At 44.3% G+C, this 11471-nt stretch overlaps 1 protein-coding gene across 3 annotated transcripts; it reads right to left on the bottom strand.

The window, feature by feature from the left end:
* Positions 1-455: 455 nt before the first annotated feature.
* Positions 456-11351, bottom strand: LOC128344155 (IQ domain-containing protein N-like). 3 transcript variants are annotated; one of them, XM_053293742.1, is made up of 3 exons: positions 9206-11351; positions 8309-8349; positions 456-3100 (listed from the first exon to the last, which is right to left on the bottom strand). In XM_053293742.1, the coding sequence occupies exon 3, from the start codon at positions 3000-3002 to the stop codon at positions 1728-1730; it is 1275 nt and encodes a 424-aa protein (XP_053149717.1). In that variant the 5' UTR covers positions 3003-3100; positions 8309-8349; positions 9206-11351; the 3' UTR covers positions 456-1727. The 3 variants fall into 3 exon arrangements, with proteins under 3 accessions (XP_053149717.1, XP_053149714.1, XP_053149715.1); XM_053293739.1 differs by lacking the exon at positions 8309-8349 and having other exon boundaries at positions 8964-11351; XM_053293740.1 differs by lacking the exon at positions 8309-8349.
* Positions 11352-11471: the final 120 nt, after the last annotated feature.

The following is an 11471-nucleotide window of genomic DNA, read 5'->3' as shown; positions in this document are numbered from 1 at the left end:
ATACACATTAGCAGAAACATCTCAACACACAACGAACACAGTCCCATCCCACATATTGCTTTCCTCACTCCCCTCTCTGTCTTTAAAGAGGATTTGGTGGGTCCCAGGGGGTGTGGAGGCCCTGGACTTCTGCCTGGAAGTCCAGGGATAAGAGTGCTTCTGGCCATAACATACAAGCAGAAGACGGTCGTGCTGAGAATGCACCCACTCTGACGACCCTGGAGGACATCTTGCCATGCTTTTGAGGCATCCCTTAATCATGTGAAGGGGCATTCATCTGAATCTGAATGTTTAAATAGGGTTTAGGAATACATGTAAAGGGGTGATTCTTCCTGATGCCTATTGGGACATCCTATAGCGATATCGGGGCAGGTGTACTCTTGGTATGACCCCATTCTGATTGCATATTGTGGCCAGAGCTTGTCCAAACCAACTCTTTGAAGTTTTATGCTTTGTCCATGGTCTATGTTTATATATATATATATATATGAAATTGTCGATATCATACCCTATGTGAACTCAGACCTACCTAGCAGGGTGTAGTCTGATGGGGTTTTCACACACTGCAAGTTCATTGAATAGCTTAAGGCTGCTCTAAATGCTCAAGGTGTAAAAAAAAAAAAAACCCAAATAGAGGCAATCCATGGCAATATGTATTATTTTTTAAAAGAGTAATTTTTGAACGACTCAAGCACATTTAGAATCATGCATAGCCTACAAGTGCATTCGTCAGAAACAGATGAAGTTCTCTGTCAAATATACATGTACACAGTGAACCTAAAACCCAGGTTCATTGCCATGTCATGTGTGGAAAGACCCTTAGTGCTTAATATGAATGAAACAGTTTGCTGGAATTGCTTGATGTTTGTCAGTGCCTTGTACCTGTGTTCCTGCCCATTTTCACCACTGGTTTGTAGCTGAGGAATTCCAATTTGGTGGGTGGGCGGGGGGACTTGTATATCCGTGTTTCTTAATGTTGATATCAAAGTTCCGATCTTTCCTGTGAGGAGCATCCCTTGTTTTTCTTCAGATTCCACTATTCCCCAAAGCCCTCTAAGCACTGCATTCTATGTGCAGACTGATCGTGAATGACCAACATACATCTACTATCACAGCTGAATCTATGTACAACTTCTTACAGAGGCCTTTACTGAACAGATACACTGTTGAATGGGGAGCCTCCTGGAAGGGTCAGCCTGTCCACTAGGCAAACTAGGTGGTTGCCTAGGGCGCCAAGTGGGGAGGGGTGCCAATGGCTGGGGTCACGCCACCCAGGAAGCCAACCCACCCACTAAGTGGACCCAGGCATCTGCCAGGGGCAGAAACCTGTGGGGTGTGCTGTTGTACCCCCATCCCCTTTGCCTGCGCAGGTGCCCCTCGCCCCCATGGGCAGGCATGCACCCCTCCCCTCATCCGAGTGGGCAGGCAACCCGAGCATCCCTCTTGCTCCCCGCCACCTCCCACTACTGGCTGCTTCTGGGCAGCTGAACTGCCACGGCATATTTTGACCACGTTGCCCAGAAGCAGCCAGGAGGAGCAGCGGGCAAAGACAGCAGAATGGCGAGGACAGCCAATCTGCAGGTGGGCAGGAGGGCAACAGAGACTGCCCACCCGCCAGCAATCTTTGGGCTGGCCCTGCTCTTGGATTTGTTGCTGTTTGGGGTTGGTTGGTTTGGGTGTTGTTGTTTTTTTTTTTTTACATGATTATACATTATTAAATTATGTTATTAAGGAGGACAATTTATTGGCTCATTTTCTTTTTGCAAATGCACATGTATGAGGATCTGAGATGGCCTCTGAGCTCTATTGTTTTTGGCAGTATAGAATCCCTTGGTGCCCATGCTCATGTCTCTCTGATATCCCTGCACCTCAGCATTTGGGCTGGATACCTGTATGGATACATTGGACCTCTGGGAAGCTGGCTTGCCTTTTACTACTGCACATATATTAATATTTCGAATACGTGCTATCCCATGGGGCTCTGACTTTGTAAAGATCCCCCGGACTTCATGCTCCTCAAGAGTATGTCCTGACATTGCACGTTTTCTGTAGATTTTCCGGATTGTAAAATTGGAACAAAAAGACTTCCCAAAGCTTTTTTTTGCTTGCACGATAAGCCTTATTTTCTGCCTCTCTTGATACCCCCTCCATGCTGCTTGGATGGTAGTGGCAGCATCCCGATATTTCTGCTTCTGCACTCCAGTGTCAAAGGCACTGCATGTCAACATTTTTCTGCTGGGTCTGAAGGCTGATGAATCAACTTCAATGCAGGTTACTTTCGGATGCAAAGGTTTATCATCTTTTTTAATGTGATTTGGATAGCTTCTAGGTTTGCCGTTTGTGGGGAAGATGCTGTGGCTTCCAGTGTGTGCTCCAGATGCTAAATCCAACTGCTGAAGGCTGCCTAAGAGAACAGGGAAAGGTCTACTCTTGTTTTCGGTTCTCATTGCCTCCTTGAACTTTGAGCCAGTGGTCCTGCCATAACTGCATAGTCCAAGAGGCAGTGCCTTCCGTGTCATGTATCCTCGGAAAGCTGCCTGAATGTTGGTGGCAGCCTCATTTAACTTCTCCATATCCCTTCTGATCTGATAACCTCTCCAGGCAGACTGGATTGTGATGGCTGCTTCTTTTTCTTTTTGAAGTTGCTGACGTGTCTTTCGCCGAGGCAGAGGCATCGGCAGCAGGGTTAGAACATCATTCAGACTCGCATTCCTGACAGCCCTTTTATGTGATGGATCTGTCCGTTTATGGACGAAACAGCTTGTTCTGTCAGTGCGGGGTCTGGCTTTGGGGGGAAACTTGACACATTGATTAAACATATCAGGACTGACTGACATGGGACCGCGCACTGGTGTGTATCTATTGCCCCGAAATGTCATACTATCCCCAGAAGAAATGTTTTCTTTTATACGGGAAACATATTCTTCTGTTTTCTTATTCTGAGAAAAGACATCAGATTCTTCAGATGAAGAGTCTGAATCCCAACAATCCTCTTCTGTCATCTTGTTGCTATTTGATCTTTTCCCCACTGTGATCTTTTAGTACAAAGAAACTATGCCATTGCTATAGACTCCTCTTTCACACTTCCTCTGCAAGCTGCCTAAATTAGAAAGTAAATGAGTGAACATTATTTTTTAATTCCATTTTCCTTTTTTTTTTTTTTTTTTTTGCCTCCACAAAACAGTAAATATTCCAGCTTATATAATAAGCTTGATACAGGCAACTCTGATGAGAAACCAGCTAAGACTGCAGGCCTTAATCAATTAAAGCTTTAGCTGATTAATAAGTAGGAGTCTGTTCTAATTGGTGAAGTTTTGATTGGTGAGGCTGAGAGCGAAGGGCATTCTTGCTAAGTTGTTGAGACTGTTTAGGTTCTTTTGAATTTATGTTACAGGGAATAAACAAGAAAATATTAAAGTTGGCTGATAATTGTTTAAATTTAATAATAAGTGTAAGTAGTGGGAGAAACAGAACTGGAACAGTATATCATTCTAACCACACATTCAATTGTCTCTCCTAAATGTCCCCTGAAATGTGCTTTATGGTAACCTTCTACAGTCCAAGGTTTATTCTAAAAGGAAGAAAGATGCATGGAAGGAAAAATGAGAGTGAACAGAAAAAGAAAGAGACAGACAAGGGGAAAGGAAAAATAACAAGTGAAGGACGGAAGAAAATGTGAGAAAGAAAAAGACAGAGAGAGGAAACAGGAAAAATGGGGGTGCCTTGCAAAAAATGGGAATAAGAAAAGGCTCTATTATACTTTCTCTATAAGGCTATGGAGATTACAAGGAAATAGTATTCATCTCTGTTTTCTGTTTCTTTTCCCCCTCTATTTCTTTTTAACAACCTACTTCATTATTTTATTTATACCCCACCCCTCCAGTACACTACACTACACTACTGCTTGGGGCAGATTAATAAAATTAAACAAGCAAAAAGACCAAGCTAAAACCACATTTAACAATACAATTTTGTTTAAAAAGTGCAAATTATTGTTTAATAAAAGTTATCAAATGAAAAGTTATTTAATAAAAAGTTAAAAACTGAGAACTAAAAAAACCCCTTAGAAACCTAACAGATACAGCAGCAGATAAAACATTAAAAAGCGACTGAGTGACTGAGGTCAGGTCTGACTTCTCCAAGTAGGGTTGCGGCTGGCGTACCAGCTGTAGCTGGTGAAAAGCAACTTTGCACACCGCTGCCACCTGTGCCTCTAAGGAAAGCATTGGGTCCAGAATGACCCCCAAGCTGTGGACTTCGTCTTTCAGGGGGAGTGTAACCCCACCCCAAGACAAGATTGTCCCCACTGCTTGGGTGATCATTTTTACCAACCCAGAGCACTTCCGTCTTATCTGCATTAACTTTCAGCTTGTTTGCTCCCTATCCCCATCCAGCTCAGAACAGCCTTCAAGACCCAGTTCAGTGCCTCCCTGATGACTTCTGAATTTAATGATAGGCAGAGCTGGGTGTCATCCACATACTGATGACACTGCAGCCCACACCCACAGATGACCTCCCCCAGAGGTTTCCTGTAGATGTTAAACAGCATAGGGAACAAAATGGATCTCTGTGGCACCCAGGGGGTGGAGCAGGTGTCCCCCAGCACCACCTTCTGAGTACAACCCTCCAGGTAGGAGCAACACCACTGCATAACTGTGCCCCCAAGCCTCATAGAGAGAGACAACCCAGAAGGATAGCTTGGTCAATTGTGTCAAAAGCCACTGACAGGTCCAGGAGAATCAACAGTCACACTCCCTCTGTCTACCTCCTGGTGTAAGTCATCTACCAGGGCAACCAAGGCAGTTCCCATCCTGTATCCAGGCTGGAAGCCAGACTGGAAAGGATCTAAGTAATCAGATTCATCCAGAGCTACCTAGAACTGAGTCGCCACCATGCTCTCCAATACCTTGCCCAAGAAGGAGAGATTAGAAATTAAGGATGTGCACAAAACCGGAGAAGCCAGTTCGGCTCAAATCTGGACAAGATTCAAGCCAGACTGGCCCGGTCCAGTTCCATGCACACTTGCAGGACCCAGTTTGGCTTCAAAATGAGCCAGTTTGATAGGCTCGGAAATCTACTGGTAAAGGGGAATCCGGTAAGGATTCCCCTTTACCAGTGGTGGGGGGTAGAGAGAGCAGGTGGGCTTCCTTAAACCTAGATGGGGAAGGAGGGGATTCAAAAATTACCTTTAAAGTGCTGGCAGGGGTGTCAACGGGGGGCGGAGGGAGAGTTCCTCTCCATCCCCGCCAGCCTCCCCCTGAGTAGGCAGGGCCAGTTCAGGCTTGTTTCGGGCCTCTGCGCAGACATGGAGGTCAATAAAATGGCCTCCATTCATGCACAGAGGCTATTTGTGTGACCACGTGGTCACACAAATGGCCTCTGCATGTACATAGAGACCATTTTACTGACTTCTATGACTGCAGAGCGACCCAAAACGGACCCAAACAGGCCCTGCCTACTAAGGGGGAGGCCAGCAGGGCTGGGGGAAGCTTCCGCTGCCGCCCCCGCCGCCACTCCCCCACAGCCGGTGGCACTTTAAAGGTAATTTTTGATTAGCCTCCTACCACATCTAGGTTTAAGGAAGCCCCCCTGCTCTCCCCTTTACTGGTAAAGGGGAATCCTTACTGGAATCCCCTTTACCAGTAGATTTCTGAGGTAGTTCACCTCGAACTGGGCCCATTTCAGCTTGACCCAGGGCCGAACCAGGTCTGGTTCACTTCTAATCATGCCCTTCAAGCCTGAGCCTGGCTTGATCCAAGCCAACTTGCATGCCCCTCTTAGAAACTGGTTGGAAGTTAATTTAAGTCCAATGAGGGCTTTTTCAGGAGGAGCCTAATGGCTGTCTTCTCCAGCTGAGGGGGCACCTTCCCCTGCTTCAGGAAGTTATTCATCACCCACCACCACCTATGGACCCAGTCCCTCCCTAGCAGCCTTCACCGACCATGAAAGGTCAAGCACGCACGTGATAGGCCTCAGTTTTCCAAGCAGCCTGTCCAACTCCTCAGGCAACACAGTCTGAAAACCATCCAATATAACAAGACCAGGCTGTATATTGGTAACATCCATTTCCGGTGCTGCAAAAATCTTAGCATCCTAGTTAGAATGGATATGAACTATTTTATTTCCAAATGTAATGCAAATTGATTACAGCAAGCTGCCAAGGGTTCCATTTTGGTCTTTAGGGACCCCACATAGGAGACCCCGAACCACTCGAAAAAGCTCTGCTGGACAACATTGAGCAGACGTGATGGTGGCAGAAAATTAGGATTTCTTTGTCGCCATCACCACCATAGAATTAGGGATGTGCTCAGAATGCGATTCAGCACCTGAATCGTGGGCACATCCGTTTTAAAATGGGGGCTTATACAGCCCCTTTAAAGTGGAGGAAAGCAGATCGTTACCTGCTTTTTCTCTGATTCAAGTGCCTGTATGTAGTGCTAGGATTGCGAGACAAAGCATGGTTGCTGACTGTGCAAATGGCTGCTGTGCATGCACGGAGGCAATGTGTGTGCTGGCATCGCACAGGAGCAGCTGGGAGACGCCCATCAGTGCACGGGCTTATTTGGGGAGCACCTTTGAGGTACTCAATGCCATTTCCAAGACCACCTCAAGCAGCTCGGGCAGGGAGGCTGTTAGACAACAGGTGGGCAGTATACCAACAGAATCCCAACTTTGTCTTGCAATCCCATCATTGCACTTGAACTGGTCAGAATGGCGGACAGTGCATCCGGTGAGGGGGATGGTCTCCCAATGAACCAGGGCAACCCCGCCTCCTCGCCAACCCTACCTTGGCTGGTGCTGCACCTGGAAACCTGGCAGGCACAAGTGAGAGAGATTTCCATCTCCCCCCATATCCAACCAGATCTCTGTAATGCACGCCTCTTGGATGGCTGTGGTCTTTGCATTTATCAACCTGGCATTCAATAGCACCAGCTTCAGGCAAAGTGGGCTGCTGGGAGAAATACTGAAGTCTCCCTGGATAGGAGAAGGACTGGAGGGTGTGATGGCTTTCATATAGCCAGCATGCCTTCCCCTCATCTGGCATGTCCTACTCCCACCGCCATATCATCCGCTGCCAAGGATTAAAATAATTGGCCCTCTGCCAATTATTAAACTCCATAGCCCCAATAACACAAAAGCTTAGTTTCCAATTCACCTATTTAGGTTTTTTTACACTGCACAAAATGTGTAGAGTTGCATGTTAGAATAAATCTTGTCACAGTCTCCTCTTCTTTTGCTTACGATACTATCAAACTACCTGCTGAAAAGCAGCACTACTGAAAATGTATTTTACATAAACATAAAAACAGAGTTTCTATGCAACCAGTGCAGGCCTCAAGCATAGAAATGCCACACTAAATAACTCCTCAACTTTACCATTTGTTTTCTCAAATGAGCTTATTGCCAGAATCTTCAGAATCCTTGTATTGTGTCCAAAGAAATGACTAATTCCTATTGAAAGTAATGGAATTTAAATTAATCTCACCTAATTTGTCTCTTGATTTCAGTGGTACTTAGCCATGACTAACTAGCCTAGATGCTGCCCACTGAGAATTAGGGATGTGCCTGAACCATGGTTTGAAGCGTAGTTCGGGCACATCCCTACTGAGAACAAGAGCTGGAGTGGTAGGGAGAAAGGCAGATGATGACAGAAATAGGTACAGTAGGTCATCTTGTTATACAAAATTCCATGTAACAGTGAAGTCAGATCTATTAAAGCATCACAGGGACTTCACCTATTTTGTGAGCCCTGCTTCCTCTCAGCGTCACAATGTGTATACGAAGTATACATCCTATAAAGTTGAACAGTCAGCCATCAGTGTTGCCCTTTATGCTTCAGGTGGGTGGTCCCTTTAAGTGCTACATGCACATTTGTTCATGCATATGTTTGCCCTTTACTTATGTAAACACACACCCCTGAAACATTTTTAAAACAGTTGCAAAACTGCTCTACAGGCTGGAGTTGGAATGTCTTGGCGACATCATCTGTACAAGACAATTTGTGCTGTCTGCTTTTGCTGAAACTCAGCAGCAAGAAAGAAACATAAGTTTGCCCTGATCATGGTGGGAACGTTTGCAAACCAGTTGTGCTGCTCTACAAGTGTTACATCGATCTGCATTCTTGACTGCTGATGGGTATGTACCAGGTAGCAATTTGCTAATCACCATGCACCAATACCTTTCATGGCTGTTAGTGCTTAGCATTAGCAATGTTTGTATGTTCCTAAGCAATGTTGACATGCATTCAGAAAGCCATTTTTCCCTACACCCAACTCTTGCAGCCACAGTACAAACATTACCAGCTTACCGAAGCCAAATGATTATTGTTTTCTGCTCTTTGACAAGTATCTGGGCTCCTCAGAGGAAGAGTGGGATATATGTGTAAAAAAATAAAATAAAAATAAGAGTACATGACAGATTGTGAGCATAATCTAATTGTTTAGGTATTACCATCAATACACATTTCTCCCTATTAACAGGGTGTTTTAAAAGCATTTTTAAAAATCTACTACAGAGACTGAATAGATCAGTTCCAAAGTGCAACCAATGTTACAATGAACGAATTATACTCAGAAAACAAGTATGCAGTATGACTTGAATAGAATTTCTGCCTGGGGGGTAGGGGAAAATATATTTAGGGAAATAATCTAGTCTATTGCCACTTCCTTCCCTCTCGCAGATGGTCTTCAGCTTGTGGGGCTTTCCTACTGCAAAATGCAGTAGCTGTATGAGGACTTACATGCATTTCTGCACACAGGAACATAGGCTGGATTGTGCCCATATTTTTTAATGTACTGTTTTGTGAGAATAGCTGTCATGGTTTGTTTAAGTCTTGCCTATATATGTATTCAGCTCAAAGAGGCTAAGGCTAACACCACTCATAATAATAATTTCCCTACAGTCTCCTATCAGTAAAGAATGGAATAATTCGGTTTTTCTATCTTAATACAAGTAGGTTTTACCTCAACCTGGATGTCTTATGAGAAGCTCAACCAGGAAAGCTGACATTAATCCACTGGAAACTGTGGTAAGGACAATTATGACATCATCACTGACCTATTTAAATAGCTGAGGGACCATGTGGTTTGGTTTGGTTTTTATTGCCAAGATCTCTTTATAAATTAGTTATTTAAAAGGGAAGCATTCTCACCACTGAAGTTGAAACTTACAGACTTAAAATGGAGCCAATTGCACATCCACTTACATGGTTCACTCATTTCAGACAGGAAAGTTGCAGAAGGTGGTGAGGTGCGACTCATTTCCCCCACATCCAAGAGCTTCCCTGCAGAGTCCAAGAAGACTAAATCTTCTCCCTCCCCTTTCAATGTGTATATGGAGGGCTCAGGAAATCTACTCATGCCTGATGAGTGAAAAAAAAATCTTGATGTACCAACATAGCTCAAGGGAACATCCAACAACCTTTTTGTCTGGCTGGTGAACTGAACCAACATTTCTTGACCCCTGTGCATCTTAGTGATCTTAACTGCTTTAGCCCTACACATCTTTCACACAGCCTTTCCTTCACTGTTTCATCGCACATTTAATGACGAAGCAAGAGTGTCTTCTTGAGCATACCACTCTTGCATCATGATGTAGAAATGTGTCTAGAGTTGCCTTACAACTGCAGAATTCCCTCCCCCAGAGATTCATCAAATGCTATAAGATTTTGGGCTAGCTTTTAGCAACAGATTCTACAGTCATGTGGACTTCATTATTGTATGACAGGTAACACACGGCAAGGCTATTCACACGACACAAGCTGCCTGGGTTACCCCAGGCAGCTTGTGTTGTCTGAGCACTAGGAGCCCTCTGCTCCTGGCTGTTCCAGACCTGGGTAGCTCAGTTGTTCTACCCAGGATTTTGCCTCGGTAAAGCGAACCTATGGTGCGTTCTACCTTGGTGGGCAATGAATGAATAATCACCCCGCAGGTACCTGGGCTCCCAACAGGCCCGCCACTATTTTAAGCCTCGAGTGGGGGTGGGGGGAGAGCAGCCACGTGGAGTGGAGTGGTGTGGTTGCAATTCCCTGCTAACTTGGCAAAGAGGCACCTTTTAATGTGGTGATTCTCTTTATTTAGCAGGGGGAGAGTAACTGGCCCTATCCACCCCCAGCACAGTACCTCCCGTGACTGTTGCTGGTGTCTATCTTGTTTTGTTTTTTTTAGAATGTGAGCCCTTTGGGGACAGGGAGCCATCTTATTTATTTATTATTTCTCTGTGTAAACCGCCCTGAGCCATTTTTGGAAGGGCAGTATAGAAATTGAATTAAATAATAATAATAATAATAATAATAATAATAACAACAACAACAACCAACAGTATTGATGATAAAATTCAGCCATCCCAGGTCCTTGGGAAGGACTCAATGTCTGGATAAAACAAACCAGTCAATAACACCTGTCTGACTGTGTAAACAAGAAATAATAATAATAATAATAATAATAATAATAATAATAATCCGCTGAGCATGCACTGAATTCTAGGTCCATGGAGAACCCAGAACACACTTCCCCACTCCAACCAGCAGAGTGCTGATCACCACCCCAGCACACGTGTGGGTGCACGATTGGCAAGGATTTCTTCTGCAGTCAATCGCTGAGCATGCCTCCCTGCCCGCCCTCCCAGGTAAGAGGCTGTGTGTACCACCTTAGCATTTAGCATTTAAAATACTTCATATATACATATAGACATGACCCAGCCAAAGTTTAAAATGCTTACGTTTTTGCTGTTGTTTTTAGTGGCAAAGGTTTGAGCATTTGAGCTCACATAGAAATCAGTGGGACAGAGTACTCCAACTTTGGTTGGAATACACCGATAACAACCCTCTAAGAAAGATCAGCATTTATGAAACTCCTTTTACAAATAAAGGTCAACACTCAGACTAACATTGCAGTAGCAGAAGAGCATTTCTGCTGTTCAAGCAGGGAGGGCCAATTTTAGTTGATCCCCACTGCCCTCTATAGACACCTCTGCCTCCTAAAAATATGTCCCCATAACCATAGAAACATAGTTCCTTTAGGCACAGGTGGCTGCAAAGGGAAGAGGAGATTGGTAAAAAATCACCCCTTTCTCTTGAGCAAAGCACTCTTCTGCCACTGCAAGATTAGTCTGGTTGGTTGCCAAGGAACTTAGAGATAGTAGCTTGTCCAAGGTCTAGTGCATTCATGCCGAAAGCAAAATTTGAATTAGCAACTTACTGCCTCATACTCTCAGCCACTGCATTAAACCACAGTAATTCTCATTCATATAATATTTTTCTTAAATATTGTTGCCTACCATGAACACTTGTAAAGAACTGGAGAGATGTTGAAATAAATAATATTACAATTGATGAACAATCATACTTTATCTTGGTTCTGCTTTCTGGAATGAATAAAATCAACCATCAAGTATGTTCCTGCTCTTGGTAACTGATCCACACTACAAATATCATTATCGAACTGATCAATACAAATTCCAAAAAGCTACAG

This window comes from Hemicordylus capensis, chromosome 2 (genome assembly GCF_027244095.1).
Source record: "Hemicordylus capensis ecotype Gifberg chromosome 2, rHemCap1.1.pri, whole genome shotgun sequence".
NCBI classification, from domain to species: domain Eukaryota; kingdom Metazoa; phylum Chordata; class Lepidosauria; order Squamata; family Cordylidae; genus Hemicordylus; species Hemicordylus capensis.
The sequence above is the reverse complement of the archived record's forward strand: the minus strand, read 5'-3'. Positions and strand labels throughout refer to the sequence as shown.

Bases quoted from the DNA above. Each gene is read 5' to 3' on its own strand.
- LOC128344155 (XM_053293739.1), bottom strand. From the start codon at position 3,002: ATGACAGAAGAGGATTGTTGGGATTCAGACTCTTCATCTGAAGAATCT.